This window comes from Lagenorhynchus albirostris, chromosome 7, assembly GCF_949774975.1.
Source record: "Lagenorhynchus albirostris chromosome 7, mLagAlb1.1, whole genome shotgun sequence".
Taxonomy (NCBI): Eukaryota; Metazoa; Chordata; class Mammalia; order Artiodactyla; family Delphinidae; genus Lagenorhynchus; species Lagenorhynchus albirostris.
Window position 1 is genome coordinate 64,279,766 of NC_083101.1, and position 19,017 is coordinate 64,298,782.

At 39.4% G+C, this 19,017-nt stretch overlaps 1 protein-coding gene across 1 annotated transcript in view; it reads right to left on the reverse strand.

Annotated features, from left to right (window-relative positions):
* Nucleotides 1–18,338, reverse strand: part of FREM1 (FRAS1 related extracellular matrix 1) — a 175,628-nt gene extending 157,290 nt beyond the window's left edge. Inside the window, exons 1-6 of the mRNA XM_060155088.1 lie at nt 18,099–18,338; nt 13,087–13,181; nt 10,077–10,378; nt 8,276–8,472; nt 3,617–3,940; nt 3,110–3,218 (exon numbers count right to left, since the gene is read on the reverse strand). Of these exons, the coding sequence (XP_060011071.1) occupies nt 3,110–3,218; nt 3,617–3,940; nt 8,276–8,472; nt 10,077–10,378; nt 13,087–13,181; nt 18,099–18,338 (1,267 nt within the window). The remainder of the gene's footprint in view (nt 1–3,109; nt 3,219–3,616; nt 3,941–8,275; nt 8,473–10,076; nt 10,379–13,086; nt 13,182–18,098) is intronic.
* Between the last annotated feature and the right edge of the window lie 679 nt (nt 18,339–19,017).

Here is a 19,017-nt window from a genome sequence, read left to right on the forward strand (position 1 = left end):
AATTAAAGATGATACAAACAGATGGAGAGATATACCATGTTCTTAGATTGGAAGAATCAACATTGTGAAAATGACTATACTACCCAAAGCAATCTACAGATGCAATGCAATCCCTATCAAACTACCACTGGCATTTTTCACAGAACCAGAACAAAAAAATTCACAATTTGTATGGAAACACAAAAGACCCCGAATAGCCAAAGCAATCTTGAGAAAGAAAAACTGAGCTGGAGGAATCAGTCTTCCTGACTTCAGACTATACTACAAACCTATCCTAATCAAGACAGTATGGTACTGGCACACAAACAGAAATATACATCAATGGAACAGGATAGAAAGCCCAGAGATAAACCCACGCACATATGGTCATCTTGTCTTTGATAAGAGGCAAGAATATACAGTGGAGAAAAGACAGCTTCTTCAATAACTGGTGCTGGGAAAACTGGACAGCTACATGAAAAAGAATGAAATTAGAACATTCACTAACACCATACACAAAAATAAGCTCAAAATGGATTAAAGACCTAAATGTAAGGCCAGACAATATGAAACTCTTAGAGGAAAATATAGGCAGAACACTCTGTGACATAAATCACAGCAAGATCCTTTTTGACCCACCTCCTAGAGAAATGGAAATAAAAACAAAAATAAACAAATGGGACCTAATGAAACTTAAAACCTTTCCACAGCAAAGGAAACCATAAAAAAGACTAAAAGACAATCCTCAGAATGGGAGAAAATATTTGCAAATGAAGCAACTGAAAAAGGATTAATCTCCAAAATTTACAAGCAGCTCATGCAGCTCAATATCACAAAAACAAACAACCCAATCCAAAAATGGGCAGAAGACCTAAATAGACATTTTTCCAAAGAAGATATACAGAGTGCCAACAAACACATGAAAGAATGCTCAACATCATTAATCATTAGAGAAATGCAAATCAAAACTACAATGAGATATCATCTCACACCAGTCAGAATGGCCATCATCCAAAAATCTACAAACAATAAATGGTGGAGAGGGTGTGGAGAAAAGGGAATCCTCCTGCACTGTTGGTGGGAATGTAAATTGATACAGCCACTATGGACAACAGTATGGAGGTTCCTTAAAAAACTAAAAACAGAACTACCATACAACACAACAATACCACTACTGGGCATATACCCTGAGAAAACCATAATTCAAAAAGAGTCATGTACCACAATGTTCATTGCAGCTCTATTTACAATAGCCAGGACATGGAAGCAACCTAAGTGTCCATCAACAGATGAATGTATAAAGAATATATGGCACATACATACAATGGAATATTACTCAGCCATCGTACAGAACGAAGTAAGTCAGAAAGAGAAAAACAAATACCGTATGCTAACACATATATACGGAATCTAAAAAAAAAAAAAAAGGTCATGAAGAACCTAGGGGCAAGATAGGAATAAAGAGGCAGACCTACTAGAGAATGGACTTGAGGATACGGGGTGGGGGAAGGGTAAGCTGGGAGAAAGTGAGAGAGTGGCATGGACATATATACACTACCAAATGTAAAACAGAAAGCTAGTGGGAAGCAGCCGCATAGCACAGGGAAATCAGCTCGCTGCTTTGTGACCTCCTAGAGGGGTGGGATTGGGAGGGAGGGAGACGCAAGAGGGAAGAGATATGGGGATATATGTATATGTATAACTGATTCACTTTGTTATAAAGCAGAAACTAACACACTATTGTAAAGCAATTATATTCCAATAAAGATGTTTAAAAAAAAATGGTCAGAAGACTTGAATTAACATTTTTCCCAAGAAGACATACAGATGGCAATCAGGCACATGAAAAGATGCTCAACATTGCTAGTCATCAGAGAAATGCACATCAAAACCCCAATGATATATCACTTCACACCTGTCAGAATGACTATCATTCAAAAACAATGCAAATAACAAATGTTGGCAAGGATGCGGCGAAAAGAGAACACTCGTACTCTGTTGGTGGGAATGTAAATTGGTGCAGCCACCGAGGAAAACAGTATGGAGGTTTCTCAAAACACTAAAAAATAAAACTGCCACGTGACCCAGCAATCACACTACTTGGGTACACCTGAATAAAACAAAAATGCTAATTGGAAGAGATACATGTGCCCCAATGTTCATAGCAACATTATTTACAATAGCCACTATATGAAAGCAACACAAGTGTCCATTAACAGATGAATGGGTAAAGAAGATGTGGTTTATGTATACAATGGAATATTACCTAGCCATAATAAAGAATGAGATTCTGACATTTGCCACAACGTGGATGGACTTAGAGCATATTGTGCTTAGTGAAATAAGTCACAGAGAGACAAATACTCAATGTTATCACTTATATGTGGAGTCTAAAAAATAAATGAAGATGAAAAAAAACAGAAACAGACTCACAGATATACAGAACTACGGGTTACCAGTGGGGAAAGGGAAGCAGGGAGGGGCAAGATAGGGAGAGGGGATTAAGAGGTACAAACCACTATGTGTAAAATAAATAAGGTACAAGAATATATTGTACAGCCTAGGGAATACAGCCAATACTTTATAATAACTTTAAATGGAGTATAATATATAAAAATATTGAATCACTATGTTGTACACCTGAAACTAATATAAAATTGTAAGTCAGTTACACAATTTAAAAAATAAAAAATAAAGCAGTTTAAACTCTTATTTATGCATTTTCATTTCCATGCAACCCAACTTAACAATAAGACAATGGATTACAGTCTACGCCTTCCTTCGATGCTTCTGAACAATTTTGAGTTGGAGACCTTTTCTCTCCCAGTCCAACTATGCTCAGTATCACAAATCGTCACTTTTTTGCCTCAATCAGTGGAAAGGGATCTTTGGCTTATCTTCTCTAAAGGAAAGAACTTAGTTTCAGGACACAAGAATCCTGGATTTAAATTTCTCACCCTGACAGCAGGAAAAACAAAACCAAAAAGATAACTATCTGATACCCTTAACCTGTCTGGTTTCAGATGCCTCATGTGTAAGATGGGAATAAAGCTACCTTTTTTTCCTGACCCATACACTTTCTTGTCTTCCCTTCAAGGCTATGTTGCTTGACTCCTATATTGCACTTTACCTGTGTTCCAGGACACTCTCGGGGCATTTGTGTCTGCTGTTCTGATGGAGATGTGGACGGTAATAGGTGCACTCCTTTCAAAGAAGAAGTCATATACTTCCAACTCCACCTGTAAACAAACAATTGCATATGAACCACACATTGACCGTTTATAATATAAAATACCATTATTTCTGGGCTATACACCACAGATGGAGGCAAAACTGATTCAGGTTTCTGCTGTTGCCTTATCTCATTTTTGACAACCTAATCTCACTTTTTCAGGCTGTAGGTCTTGTTCCTTAGTTTATCAGTGTTTTTAACTTTTCCTCTCTGTGAAATAAGTTCTTAACCCCAAATAAGCAAATATGCTAGACATGTTTCCCTGCATTTGCTCAGAAGACTATGTCAGTCCAGCATCAGACCACTAGAGCCTCTCTCAAAGCAGTGGTTCTCCACTGGCGGAGCCTCTTCAATGACTCTATGAATACCAAATAGGCTAGCAGCTTTGTCTCTCTTCCTTCTTACCTCATAATGTCTCCTCTCAGAATGGCTGCTTTTTGGTGGCTGATAGGCAATTTGCATGTCACTTAGGTCTTTCCAGGTGAAGGAAGACACCGGTCTGGTGTGATCCCACAGGTGAGTCACATAGCCTTGGCGCGGGGCTTTAGTAATGTTGAACACCAGCAAGGGTTTGGGGGTCTCATCCTCTTCACAGTCCAGAACTGATGTAGTCAAAGAGGTCAGGATGAACTGATCCACTTCCAGAATAAACATGGCCATGAATGCAGCCCTTGGAATCTGATTAGGGATGCCAGCTCTGATATAGACGGGTAACCACACACTCTCTGACTTTTGAAGGAGAAAGAAAAGATGAAGGGGGAAACAATATAAATGATGCTATAAAATCAGGGTAAATAGTATGATATTTAACACATTCCTATTTCCTTCACGCCAGCCTAAGTATGTGTCTTTTACTGGTGGGGCACACAGAGAACTAATGCTGGGCTCATACCTGAGGAAGCTCAGGGCCAGAGGCAGAAGAATAATGGTATCTGTGCTGGGATCAGTCTCTAGTCCTTGTTTGCGGCAGGAAGGAATAAACAAGTGTTCTCAGATGTGGAGCAAGTGGGACAGAGTGTTGGTCTAGGGTCATCCTGGACCCTGACCTTTAGGGTGCATCTGTGAGAAGCCAAAGAATCTGAGCAGAAAGAACCTGGAAGTGGAAATCATATCCTAGGAGTGTCGAAAGGAACTGCAATTGACCAATAAGGCTAGAAATGTACTCTCCCAAGATGAGAGGCCTTCGCAATGGGGGATCTCCAGAGGAACCATGAAATTGCCCCGAGACTAAGAAGCAGCTTGAAACATCTGCCAGACTGAGAGAACATGAAGTCATATTCCATCAGTGCCTGGTCCAATAAGACCTCTCTCTCCAAACTTCTCCAAACCACCCACCCCCCAGCCTGGAAATTCAGAAACTAGTCAGCAAGCCTCAAAGAAAGAGAGAAATAGAAGAAGACAACCCCACCCCCTTCTCACTGCGTGATTTATAAAGACAAAGGACTGATATGCTGAGACAGCACAGAGTTTACACTATTTAGTCTTCACGAGCCATTGAAAAACATTTGAAGATTTATAATTTAAACAAGAATGGGGAAATTACAGTATGAAAGGACTGGTGCCGAACAATAAGACCAATTAAACCTAGAGTTAAGCCTAAATAAATGTTATTTGAAACATACTAACAAAATGGATACAAATGTCAAAAGAGTGTACTTGAAATAAAAGATGATGCAAGCAATCATAAGGTATAAAAATGATAAACTGGAACTAAAGTTGCAGATTATATTAACCAAGCCTGCTGGTGAGTAATTGCAGTGAGAAAGGATAGATAGGATCAATCCTCATAATATATAGGAAGGATGCAAAAGACTTCATTTTTTACTTTAAATGTTAAAAATATAGGTTAAAGAATTTTTTAAATTTAGAAATAAATTTTAAAGTGGGATAAAGATTTTTCAAATAAGTAAAGATAAAGTCTGAGAAAATATAAACTAGAGTGCAAGATAATTTCTTTTAACTAGCAAGAAAGCAGAAAACAAGATGACAGAAAAAAACCCACAGATATCCATTATTACAGAAATATAGCCTATATTCTCTTGTTCAAGACAAATATTCTGAAATTTAAATATCCAATTATATCTGCCTTACCAGAGAGGCACTTAAAATTATATACAAAGATTAAAAGTAAAAGGATGATCCTAACTTATCATGTAAAGTTTGCAGTTGTAACCATAAGAATTTCAAAGAGAGATGAATTCAAGGCAAGAAACATTAAAAAGGACAGTGTGGGCAGTTGACAGTGATAAAATGTACAAGACAAAGATTCTTATAAGCATCACTATATTTAATACTATTCTGGCCAAACCAGTGGAGAAAAGAGTAGAAAAAAGAAGAATAATTATTGAAAAAGAAAGGAAAAAATTATCATCATTAGTGAAAGATGTAATTATGGTCTTTAAATGCCCAAAGAATTGAAAAATTTTTAGAATAATTGAATTCAAGAAAGAAGCCAGACAAAAGAAGATTAGTCTAAGAAATAGCTCTCCTATCTATCATCAGTAACCAATGAGAAGAAATAGTGGAGGAAAAGAAGACTAGTCATAATAATTTTACAAAAACAAACTGTCTAGGACTGGACTTAAGTGTGCACAACTGACATGAAGAAAACTACAAACTTTACAGAAACATATAAAATATCATGTGCCTCGATGAAGTTAGATAACTTTCGTCTGGATGAGACAACTCAATATGGAAATGTTCCAGTATTCTAATTCTTCCCAAAATAATTTATAGTTTTAATCCAATCCTGATAAAAAAAATATTTAGGGGCTTTTTAAAAAAACTAACATAAATATTTCATTACTTGCCTAGAACTAAGAATAGGTGAGAATGGATAAGAAAATTTTGAAGAGGAAGGACTCAAGGCTATGAGGAAGGACTTGCCTGTAAAATGTTAAAGTCTATTATAGACCTTTTATATTTAGAATAATATGGTACTGGCACAAGAATAGGTAGGCAAATCTAAGGAACAAAAGAGCTAGCCTTGAAATAGACACATAATATCTTTCTATACAATAGAAGACTCATCTAAAAACATGTCCATTATTCAACAAATAGTGTTGAAAATTTTGGCTACTTCGAAAAAACTGTTCTGTGTTTCACAATATGATAAAATTCATTTCAGGCAGAATAAAAAGGCAAATATAAACAGGAAAATGTTTTTAAATCTATAAGAAATTACGGGTGAACAGTCATTTAGTCACTTGATGAGGAAGGACTATATCAGCATAAAAATTAAAAAATAGCAAGATACAAAACTTCAAATACAGTATAAATTCAGTTCCATAAACTAACTCTGGTGTGCAGGCCTCCCCACTCACTCTGTGTGTGTGTTTGTGTATGTGTGTGTAAGGGTGCATATATATAAAAATGGTGGAAATACCCCTAGTTTTGTTTTCTTATTTTTCTTTCTGTGCTTTTAAAAAAAAATCCTCTGCTGTTGAGCATATTACTTTTATATCTGTTTGTGACATGCCAAATTGACTATGGAATAGGTTAATTCTAAATAATACAGGAAGGTTATTTTAAAGGGGAAACTCCTAATAAAACTGATCTGAAAACATAAAACCCTTTATCAATATACAGAGGAAAAAGAAGAAAACTCAATTAGGAAGAAAAATGGCTCTAATTTTTTTTTACAGATACAAAAAAGCATTAAAAGGGAAAGGAGTTTGACCTCAAAACAAACAGAAGACACAGACTAGTCGTTAAGAGACGTAGGGTTTAGTCCTGACTCAGCCAGGCATGTATAGTTAAGGTTCGCGAGGTTCACGATTTCTCTGGCTACCACTATAAAACAAGGGGCTTGGGCTAAGCCATTTATTTCCAAACCTGGTTGATGATCAGTTTTTTCACTAGCAAAATATGTATAGAGGTTACTACGTGTCCAACTTTGTGCCAAGTGCTTTGTAAGCATTATCTCATTTAATCCTCTCAATAAGAAGTAAGTACGACTATGCCCATTTTAAGATTTTTAAAATGAGGCATAAAGTACAAAGTCACACAGCTAGTTAACATTTGAACCCAGGCAACCTGGGCCCAAAGGCATGCTCTTAACTGTTAATGTTAGACTCAAATCTATTCTTTCAAAGCTCCCCAAGTGATTTACCTGATCAGTTTGACCAGACTACCTCACGGTTTTTCCAAATCTCAATTATAAAATTCTATAATCCTGTTTACTCATTTCCTTATCATTCCGTGTTTTATTAATTCCTGTGGTAATAATGTTCAATATTTGACTGGGTCTGTTAGGAGAAATCCTAGTGAGAAGTCAGCCTGTGAAAGACGGAGGTCTTCCACAAATGTCATCTCAGAACATCTTAAATCAGCACAAAATCTGAGCTGTTTCAGCAGGTACACAGTCACCCCAGCTTCCCAAATAAACAAGTTACAGCATACATGAATTAAGAGAATAGCATGTCAAATCTCTTATATAGGCTGATTTCACTTTCTGTCATCATTTCCATGGGAAGAGATCAAAGGAAAGAAAGGGCAGGAGAATGTAAAAGAGATTGGAAGATGCAGGAAGTCCTTGGGGGGCTGTCTCCTTGACAACCCAGTCCTCCAACTCAAAGTCTGAAAGAGTGAAAATGATATCATCTGCTACAGCCATAAAAGTAGGACTGAGCTCCCCCTCTCTCCCAGATTCCTGTGGCCTTGCAGAGTGGGTGGGTGGACCCTCTGATTTCCTCTAACAGATGAAAGGAGGTTCTAATAAAGGAGTAAATGAAGCATCAAAGAGTAGGAGTTACAAACGCAGAAACGGGAATCTGAAGAACACTGAAGGGAACGGGAGAAGAAAGTTAGCATGTAACCTGACCCAGGTCCTTTCTAAGCTGCTTCAGTGATGATAGAGCTACAAGAGAGCCAGAGAAGGGAAACTATGTACTGATATTATATACAAAAGCTACTGTTTCAAGCACGTACTGGCAGAACAAGTCTGCAGTTCGCTGATCCATTCTACCCACAACCATACAGGAACCAGCACGAGCGCCCCCGTGGAACTGGCTTTCTTGCTGTGGATCAGCTGGGGACACAGACACATAACCCCACAGACTCTACCTTGTATATGATTTTACTCCTGCTATCTGTGAGGTCCAGTCGGATGGAGATGTAATCAATGTGCGGAGAAGGGGGACTCAGATGTTGATATCGAAGCCCCGACAGCAAGAACTCCTCACAGCTCACTTTGAGACTTCCTATTTTCTTCAGTCCCAGGGGACATCTGCCACCAGGACACTTCAGTTCTGTTCCCAGTTCTAGAATGTACAGCAGTGAATTAAGAGAGTCACTTGTACATTAATGATTGTAAAAATTTAAAAACCCATCCTCCCTCGCATGGGTACTCATTCCCTCTCACTGCCCAAAGACTACTCACATGTACCCTCCAATCATTCACTGAGTAGGTTGTCATTTTCTTGAAAACCTGTCATTGCCTTTACTGAAAAGAACAGTTGACCAATTATCCAATCAGGTTCTTAACCACCAAAAGTGACCAAGAGAAAAAATATATAAAATGCATTTTCTGGTGCTGGACCATCTTTGACTAATAGGCTCACTGTAGGCCTTCCACTGTCCTGCTCTGGTCTTCCTTTACAGCATCCACTTCCATGGTACCATCATGCCATCTCTGCTAGAATATTCTACTCACTGAAATTCACTCCCCTTAGTGCTTGTCACACATTCAAATCCTGAAAACCTTTTCAGGTCGACTTAATCTTTTTTCTAAACCTTTCTTCAAATATTCATTGACCACCTGAGCCAACCTGCTGTCTCCCACTGAAAACCACAGTCATCTCTCCAATACATAGTCTTTTGTCTCTGTCCAACTGCCTTTTTCACTCCTGCACAGTATATGATACTCACAGGCCACTTATTTTTCTAGTGGCCTTTTGCACATTTCCCTGATGTACAAAATGGGTATCCTACTTCCTACCCTGTGAAGGTTGTGAAGACCAAATGAGATGACTTATTGTGCATGTTTTCAGCTATAAATTTCTGTCCAAATTCAAGGTATTACTGTGACTATGATTTTCCCTTATATTTTTTGGTCTTCCCACAGTGCTTGAAACACTATTATGCATCTAGGAGGTGCCCAAAATGTGATAATTAAATGAATAACAGAAAGAACGTTATCCATTAACATTTCCTGATTTAAACCATGGCTGCTGCCCACCAGCTCTACCTCAAACCTGCTCCAAGTCTAGTAATACTTAGTAAATTCACCAGCTACTTTTGCTACCACTGCCATTGCTACCTACTATTTTTTTTTTTTTTTTTTTTTTTGCGGTACGCGGGCCTCTCACTGTTGTGGCCTCACCCATTGTGGAGCACAGACTCCGGACGCACAGGCTTGGCGGCCATGACTCACGGGCCCAGCCGCTCCGCGGCATGTGGGATCCTCCCAGACCGGGGCACGAACCTGTGTCCCCTGCATCGGCAGGCGGACTGTCAACCACTGCGCCACCAGGGAAGCCCTGCTACCTACTATTAATAATAACAGCTGACAGCTACCGAGCACTTGCTATGAGCCAGACACTGTGTTAAGCACTTTGTGTGTGTGTGTGATCTCATTCACTCCCATCTTTATACAATCCTATGGAACAGCCACTATCCTTGTCCGTTTTACAGAGACTTAGACAGGTTAAATAATTCGCCTAAAAGCACACAGGGAATAAATAGCAGAGGCAGTTTTCAAACCCGGGTTTTTCCAATTCCGAAGTCTACACTCTTAACCACTAACTTACATTTTTCAACCAGCTACAAATTATATTAAGTAAAAATCTTTGTCATGGTAGAAGATGACCATTTACAGATCTGTCAGCTTTAGTAACATCCAGATAAGTATTAAAACATATCATACGAGACTCAGGGAAAAAACTGTGTGGCTGATCTCCACGAGGTTCTTCCGGCCAGGGCTCCACCACAACCAGCTGGCCATGGGCTGGCAGCCGAGTTCCCACAGGGTCCAGCCTGACTGTACACTCCAGACTAGTCGTCCTCTCATAATCAAATCTGAGCAGGTTTTTATCAATGGCTCGGGACAGGCCATAGAATTCAGACACCTCCAGTACATTGTCACTCATACGGATGATGTTACAGTCTGGTTCCAGGAGATAGACCCGCAGGATAAAGGTTTCCGTGAAGGTGTCTGTCTCAGTCAATCTGTGGACAGAACAGAGCAAAGGCAATATTATTGGTGCCCATGTACTTCTGATATTGTGTACTAACTTGGCTGGAAGCTTAAAGATTGGCTTTCACACAATCAGTGTGTCACGTAGAGTGTGGATTTTATTTTATACTCTACTCCCAACCTCTCTCTTCTTTTCCCTTCTTCTCCTTACCTTGGTGAAAACTCCTTTTCCTGTTTCTTCCCTTTCCAATGACCCTTCTTTTAACACCTTCTCTCAAATCCATCATCGATACTGGTATTTAAAGACTGCTATGAGCTCAGAGTCCCTTCTCTAGCATGTGTGCAACTTAAGAGTATCCAGCATGTATAATTTATGGATTGACTTTTAATTCAGGAGTGAGGGGGTGAGGGGTTTCTGAAGCACCAAGGCCCTTTTGCTCTTCAGAAATGCCACTACATGAATAGTCATCTACAGTCTAGTTGGGGTGCTCTGCTCAGCGCTTGGCATATAAAGGGTATTCCGTGATTGTTACCTCCATTCCCTTCATTCCCTTAGTGACTCTGTTTTCTGGATACTTACAGAGACCAGCAGATAGGGGTTGTCATTCTTTACTGAAGGGAGAAAATTAATGGGTGATGGGTGTGTATCAATAATAAAGCTCCTAACTGACGTGCTTTCATGATGGCCCGGGCAGATACTAAACTCTATGAAGAGTATATCATTCAGTCTTCACAGGAATCTATCATAAATGTGGTTAATCCCATTTTACAGATAAGGAAACAGGCACAGGGAGGTCAAGTAGCTTGCCAAAAGGGCTAGAGACGAGGTAAGAGGGTAATAAACATGCTCCCTGGTTTTCTGCCTCCAACTCCTCTGAATATTCTATTTTAAATCCTCAAGACCAGGGAACTTGACAGGTCCTCTAACTCTGCCCTTCATGTGTGCTCCTCTACCCTCCCCATCCCTCAGAAACTCAAGGAAGAAAGAAGTAGGAACAGCTAGAATTCATTAGCTTTTCCAGCCCTTCCCAGCACGCTCTTTGAAGCTAATTTGTTTTTTAACTTTAAAGTCTTAGGAAAATCAAACAGCCTTGTATGCTGATTGCATAGCTTCCTAAGGAACCCTTTGGTGCCGTCGCATTTCCTGAGCACAGCATTCGGTTCACCCCTCTCTTTCGGCGCTTGTCATTCTGAATCACAGTTAGCGACCCATCTTTTGCATGAGACCATGAGAACCAGTCTATGTCTCCTCATGTTTTTGTTTCCTATGTCTAGCATGGGCCTAACCTATAGCAGATGATCATAAGTGTTTATAGGATGATTCACTGTGCTACAAACCTCTAGACTCATATTAGTCTAGTACTTAAGGGAAATTCATGCTGCCGTATTTCAGCCAAATACTCTTAAAAGCAACAAAAACCAAGTAAAAAACTATATAAGGCCTACTCCACCTACACTGAATTCTCAGTTGCTTCTATAAAGTGAGCAATACCATAACCATGAGCTTATATTTTTTTAACATCTTTATTAGAGTATAATTGCTTTACAATGGTGTGTTAGTTTCTGCTGTATAACAAAGTGAATCAGCTATACGTTTACATATATCCCCATATCCCCTCCCTCTTGAGTCTCCCTCCCACCCTCCCTACCCCACCCCTCTAGGTGGTCACAAAGCACCAAGCTGATCTCCCTGTGCTATGTAATTTTAAATTAACTTTTTATTTAGATATAATACACAGACCCTAAAATTTACCTTTTTAAAGTTTATAATTCAGTGGTTTCTAGTATATTCATAAGGTTATGCAACCGTCATGCTCCCTAATTCCAGAACATTTTTATGACCCCCCCACCATAAAAATCCACACCCATGAGCATTCACTCCCCATTCACCCCTTCCTCAACAGCTGGCAACCACTAATCCACTCTGTCTTTATGGATTTGCCTTTTCTAGGCATATCATATAAATGAAATTACACAATATGTGACCTTTTGTGTCAGACTTCTTTCACTTAGCATAATGTTTTCAAGGTTCATCCATGTTGTAGCATGTATCAGTACTTCATTCCTTTTTATGGCTGAATAATATTCCATTGTATGGATATACCACATCATGTTTACACATGCATCAGTTAGATTGTTTCAACTTTTCGGCATTTATGAGACATGCTGCAGTGAACATTTGTGTATAAATTTTTGTGTAAACATATCTTTTATTTCTCTTATGTATATATGTATATTTAGGAGTAGAATTGCTGGGTCATATGGTCACTTTGTCCAACTCTATAATTGATTTTTTGAACCTTTTTAAAATATAATATGTTGAAAAATAGAAGATATTGCACTTCTAATAAATAAGCAGTTGATAATCAAAAAGAAGAATTTCATTCACTTTTGGAATATATTTTCCTCCTAATTCTCATTAAAAATTTGTAGTTTGTAATGTCCATTTTTTATCATAAGTGGGGAATTGAATGACCAGAGATACCCATACAAGAACTCTAAAGAGAAACAGGAGAGGGCTAATAATTTGCCACAGAAATGCCCCAAGGAAGATGATATAAATAAAAGTAACTGAAAGGTTGCTACAATTCTTGCCTCACCCACTCAGGTCTCCAGTTCCTACTGCGAATTACTTGTTTGAAATCTAGTAACTCCCATCATAATAATACCTATCCAAAGAAAAAGAAGTACACAGAGTGGTTATTTGCTAAGGAATGAACAATGCTTCTATGCTGCTTACCTGTAAAGTCTAAGCTTCACTGTGTCTTCATCAAGAATTGGGCAACCGTTGTGAGTATACTTTACTTCATTGGGAAGGAAATGGCAGTCAAAGACCTAGTTCACATGAAGAAATGGATACATATCTGTGAGAAAACTGGTACATTTTAAAATTTTTCCAGCAGTAAAGTACTGCCTGAAGAAATTATGGTCTCTTAGCATTGTGTGTGTGTGTGTGTGTGTGTGTGTGTGTGTGTGTGTGTTTTAACCATCACCACCTCTACCCACCCCCATGCCTATGACCATCCTGCTTATATAGCTGTGTTTTGCTTTGAGAATATCTAAATTATGAAAATCCAAGCAGATCAGGCAGATAAATTAAGCAGTGATTATCTCTAAATAACTATCTTTTTCCAGTGTATAGTACATTTAAAATATGGTTCCATTTTTCGAAATGTTATTTACCAACACCATAGCAACTGAGTCAGAGAGGTCTACCTCTGTGTATGTAGAAACAGGCATGCATTACCCCACATACAAACACGCTGTACTAGCTCTGTATTTTTTTCTTCTCCTTTTATTGCTTTCTTTTCCAAATAGTATATTTAAAAATGAAGCCACTTACTACAGACACTATTGTGGTCGATCAGAGCCAAACACGACCCACAGATGTTTCTCATTTACTTGCAAAAGCCTGCTTTTATTAGTTATGTAATAGCAGAAATGACTGATGAGACAAATAACAATGTCAAGGCAATTTTCTCTATTCAAACAAAATTATAATTAACTGTATCACCTCACTCAGAACTACTAAGGATTGCTAATTGTTATATTCTGGGAGTCATAGTTTTTAAAAGAAGAGTTTTCTCTTCCATTCACACCATGACCCTCATTCTGCCCGATCTGACTTGGTAGAGTTCTAAGAAATACCCTCGAGGTATTCACATATCATCACTGTTGAGTTCATGCTATTTAGCCTGTACCTTGTTACAGCCTCAAACATTTACAAACAACATAATCCTCCCTGAGAAGACTTTCTCACTAATACAAATGATCGTTTCCTACTAAGACTTTCTCACTAATACAAATGATCGTTTCCTACAGACATCTTTGGTTCCTCTTTTTAATTGACAACAAGGAAGGAGATAAAGGAAAGACCTTTCCCATATCATTGACAGATAGTCACTGTAACAAAGAGACAATCTGCTTTGTTAAAAGAAACATCTGTTTTATGTTTCATAATATGTTTTCCTTTTATAAAAGGCGACAACCATAATTCCATAAATTTACTAACTAAAACAAAGGAGAGCTAAATCCTTTTCTAATTACTGACTAGCTTTGTTTTTTTCCACTTCAATTGCTTTTCAATTACAATTTATAATTAAATTGTCACACATTCCTAACTCATTACTCACTTTAATGACAGCAAACTGGTTCAAACTAGAGATATTTTCTTACTTCTGCATTTCCTATTCAAAAGAGCGAGCTCAGTGCTAAACGGGGGTGCTTTTCCACCCAGGAAATTTCTTGCTTTGGGTCAGGGGTGAGAAGTACTGTGAGTGGGTAAGTCTTGTCCTAAAACATGAGGAAAACATATTGCCATCAACCTTCTCTAATTGACTATCTCGAGAAGGTTGTGGAGAGAGAAGGTACTCGTGTGCACCAAGTGAAATCCCTTTCCAAATAACCAATAGGAAAATGAACCTGTTGGTCCTACGACAAACTTCAGTAATGGAATGAAAACACTGATTGAACAGATGTTAAACAAAACATTTTCTGTACAACTCACATGAAACGGTTCATTACACAGCAGGGTGTTGTTAATACAGTCATCTCGCTAGGAATGGGCCCAAATAAGCCTGCTTTCAACTTACTAGTAAGCTCTATTAAAGAGTAATGTTGAGGATGTGTGTGTGTGTGTGTGTGTGTGTGTGTGTGTGTGTCTGTGTGTGCATAATTGGCTTGGCTATGCTTGGCTGTGTTTAATTTCAAAAACTCCATAAGAAATCAATCCCTGGGGAGAACTGCATCAACCTGAATTTAGTACAGCTACATATTGCAAAAAAGCAGTTTTCACTTAGGGATTTTGTTTTTGTTGAAATTATCATAATGAAAAAATAGGATCACCAAGTGGTTTGAGAAACAAAGTTTTCTGGACATACAGATTTCATGATAGTACACAGTTCTCATATTTGACCAAAAGGCAACGAAACTCCACATTTTAATGGACTCCTTTCCACAGAATAACTGTTAGCAGCTATATATCACATATTTACTTTAGATGATATAAATCTGTTTGAGATGTCAGATGTACCTCTGGATAGACATACACTAAACATTATCTTTTAATCAGCACATTAGAGGACCCTTTGGGGATGTTTGGAGCCCTGCCCCTTTGCCTTGCAATGCAGACTTCCCTAAATCAGACAGATATGTTGTTTCTGTTCCACATTGTCTTTCTAGTAATGGATTTTTGCCAGAAAATCAGAGAAAGTTTGAAAATGAGACAACTTAGAGATCTATCACAACACTTGATCCTTGTGACCAAATAAATGTTTTACCTAGTTCTAGTCACGTGGATCCCTTTTTGCTCTCCAGTGCCTCAGAGCTAGCCACATAGTGAAGACTATTAAAATATCACTGAAAATGATGCTATTTTTCATTACTCTCATAGAAAGTGCTATATGAAGCACTTTAGAAGTCATAGGCTATTTGGGATGGGGAGAGGATATCCCCAGAGGCTGGTTTAAGTAACAGGAGATCCTCCCCAAAATGCTTTCTAAGGAGGGAGAATCTGGTGAATAATAGGCCTTTGGTTTTGCATGCTTGGGGCCAGAGCTTAATACAGCTGGACCATAGATTACCCCAGTGCGCTACAAGGAGGAATCTTTCCTCTCTTCTTATCTCACAAAATATATTCAGCCTTACTTCTAAATAAATGTTGCACACATTTTTTTGATATATTGATTGGAAGGGTTACCAAATTATCAGTTCATCAGTCTTTATAAGGCATCCACCTTTTTCCATATAGCCCTGGGTCTCTGCTCTATCAGGGATCCCAGACATCTAGGATTCGGGTCCTATTTTGCTGCTCCCCAAAACTCCAAGGATTTGCTTTTGACCCCCGTGCCTGTAGTTAGGGCTCCACGGCCTGCTGCTGAGCCTATTCGTGTCACCTACTCACCGCATTTAGTGCATTGGGGCTCCAGACATGAGCTATCCCAGGCGTCTCCTTTATCCCTAACTTATAGGTGCCAATCAAACACACTTTCCAGCATAAGTTATGTTGGGTGAAAGTGGGGAGATGTTGCACTTACCACACACATGGGAAAACCAGGGTGACCTGGGTCCATGAGCACATACTAACATTTTTTAGATGCCCATCTGAAGCTCATTGACTGACAAAAGAAAAACTCACAGGAAACCGGAGGGAGACATTTAGTCACAGTCACATGAGCCATACTCCCAAAGTGAGAGCCTGCCATAGCATTCTGATGTGTTTCAGAATCAGACTATAACTGTAATGGAAGTAAAGGAAATGTCCAGAGATGTCAACTTGAGCTAGCATCTATCTCAGTCTCTTTAGTTCATCTTTACGACATCTAATACCACTTTTGAATAAGCCGATAGAATAGTTTTTTAGCCAAATAGAGAGGAAGAGGAAGAACATTAATGCTCACAGTGCAGCAAACAGAAATGCTGTATTTTGCTAGGAGCAGCAGCCATACCCAGCATTGAATATTCTGAAAACTGTTTGCCTTGAGAAGAAAGTTAAACCACAGTAGAAACAAGTAATAAGACCAGAAGCAATTTTCTATTGTGTATAAAGATAAGCTCTTTAAGCAAATGTATGATAATGCAGACTTTCCTAAACCCAATGAATTAGAGGGTAACTCCACCCTACAAAAGGATTGAGCACCTAACACCCTTAAATGACAAGGTCTCCATGGTAGTGATTAAAGGGAAAAAAATTTTTTATGAAGACATTTTTGAAGAACAATGAATATTTAAAATGAAGTGTCTTCATATATCGTTTCCAGATCTCTTCCCTTACTCAAGGGAACGTTCAAGGGATGGTAATAGATTAAAATGTCTTCGTGTTTAACTTTTGCTATTCTGCAGTCACAAGTGTGTCCTAAAGATGTCCTGAAACCCTGATATCTTATCCAAAGGCACTCTGGCCATGGGTGAGACAATTTGGGGGCAGGAATAGTCCCATAAAGACTGACCTTATCACACCACACAGGAGACTGCCCACTCCAACCCGTTTTCATTCTCTCTCCCTCTCGTTTACTTCTCTCTCTCTCTCCCCCTCGCTCTGTTTTTTTCTCTCTCTCCCCTAAGATTCTCATAGAGTGGCCATGTACCTAAAATAAGATGTGATTCCCTTACCATTATGCCTTTTCCTGGCTGATTAGCTCTTCTGTAATATTTACACAAGATTTCGTCAATAAGAGAGGATAAATTGGAAAGACTTGTCAATTTGGTGTATTACTAATTTTAAAAATGCATCCATCCATATCTGTTCAAACCATCCTTCCTCCAGAGGGGTTGACATAAATAGGAGTAACTCCTGTTGGTTTCAAGGCTGTAATCCACAGTCACCCAAGAACATTCAAAAAACAGGTTTGACCAATCTCAAATCATTACCTCGTATACCTGAAACTAATGTTATATGTCATTATACGTCAAAAAAACTTTTTTTAACAGGTTTCACCTTGCATAGAAAAAACAGTGCAGTATTATGCCCGCTAACTGCAACTCCACCGTTTCAGATTTGAACACCTTACAACACTCACCTCTGGTAGCTTGAAGGAAGAGCTTGATCTCTCTCTCTCTCTCTCTCTCTCTCTCTCTCTCTCTCTCTCTCTCTCGCTCGCTCGCTCGCTCTCTCTCTCGCTCTCTCTCTCTCGCGCTCTCTCTCTCTCTCTCTCTCTCTCTCTCTCTCTCGCTCTCTCTCTCCCCCACCCCCAACATTATCACACACTCTCATTCATACACACTATTAAATAGCAAATCTCAGATATGACCTACCTGTGGAGTGAGTTTCCCAACCCTCTGGGTTATTGGTTCATTCATCACAACCTCCACTTTGCAGGCATCTTTCTCTTTGGGGATGGCGAACTTCAGGTCATCCTGAGACAGGAAGGCGGAGCTGCCCTTCATCACCCTGACCCCTCGGTTAACACGGATGAGGGTGAGGCTGGCCCAGCCTGGGAGCAGCCTGAGCAACAGCAGCAGGGCACCGAGCCCACCCCAGCGTAGAGAGCTCATGCCGACAGGGGCCAACTCGTTTCCATCCACCAGTGAAATCCCTTCAACAAAGGAGGGCTTCTGTGCCTTCTCCGGGGGTGTCAGCTCATAGTCCAAGGGGCAGGGCAAGGGGTCCCGACAATGTGCCCCAAGATCTTAAGACGTCCCTTTCATTTCAAACTCAGACAAGGAGGTCTTTCAGGCAGTCCCAGAGCTTTTAATAAAACTCGCTGATCACTCCTGACAACGCCCGGCAAGATTAATGTGCCTCCCAAGTGCTTTTTTAATCCTGCAAATGGGACGAGGAGTTGGAGGAAAGTGAGAGAGAAACAAAAAGGTTTATGTGGCTTATTCAAAAGACCCCCACCGACAAAGGAATCTTTCAACCAGCCTGTAATTTCAGCTAAATTAAAAACAAATAAACTAACTTGACCTCCAGGGGCATCTGAAAGGCAATGCAGCCATTTCATTCCCCGGCGGTAACTCCTGCTTCCGGACTCAACGGGTCCCAACAGGGACGTCAGTTGTGTGGTCCGACAGGAGGCAGCCCGCCTCACGGCCACGGGCAGCGTTTGCTCCTCTGCGTTCAGAGAAAGTTGTTGAACTCTTTGCTTTTGTCTTCTCACTTGATAAATGAGGACTGTAACCTCATTTGTGCAAGAGAGCTGATACAATTACTTGCCCACTGTTTGAAAACACG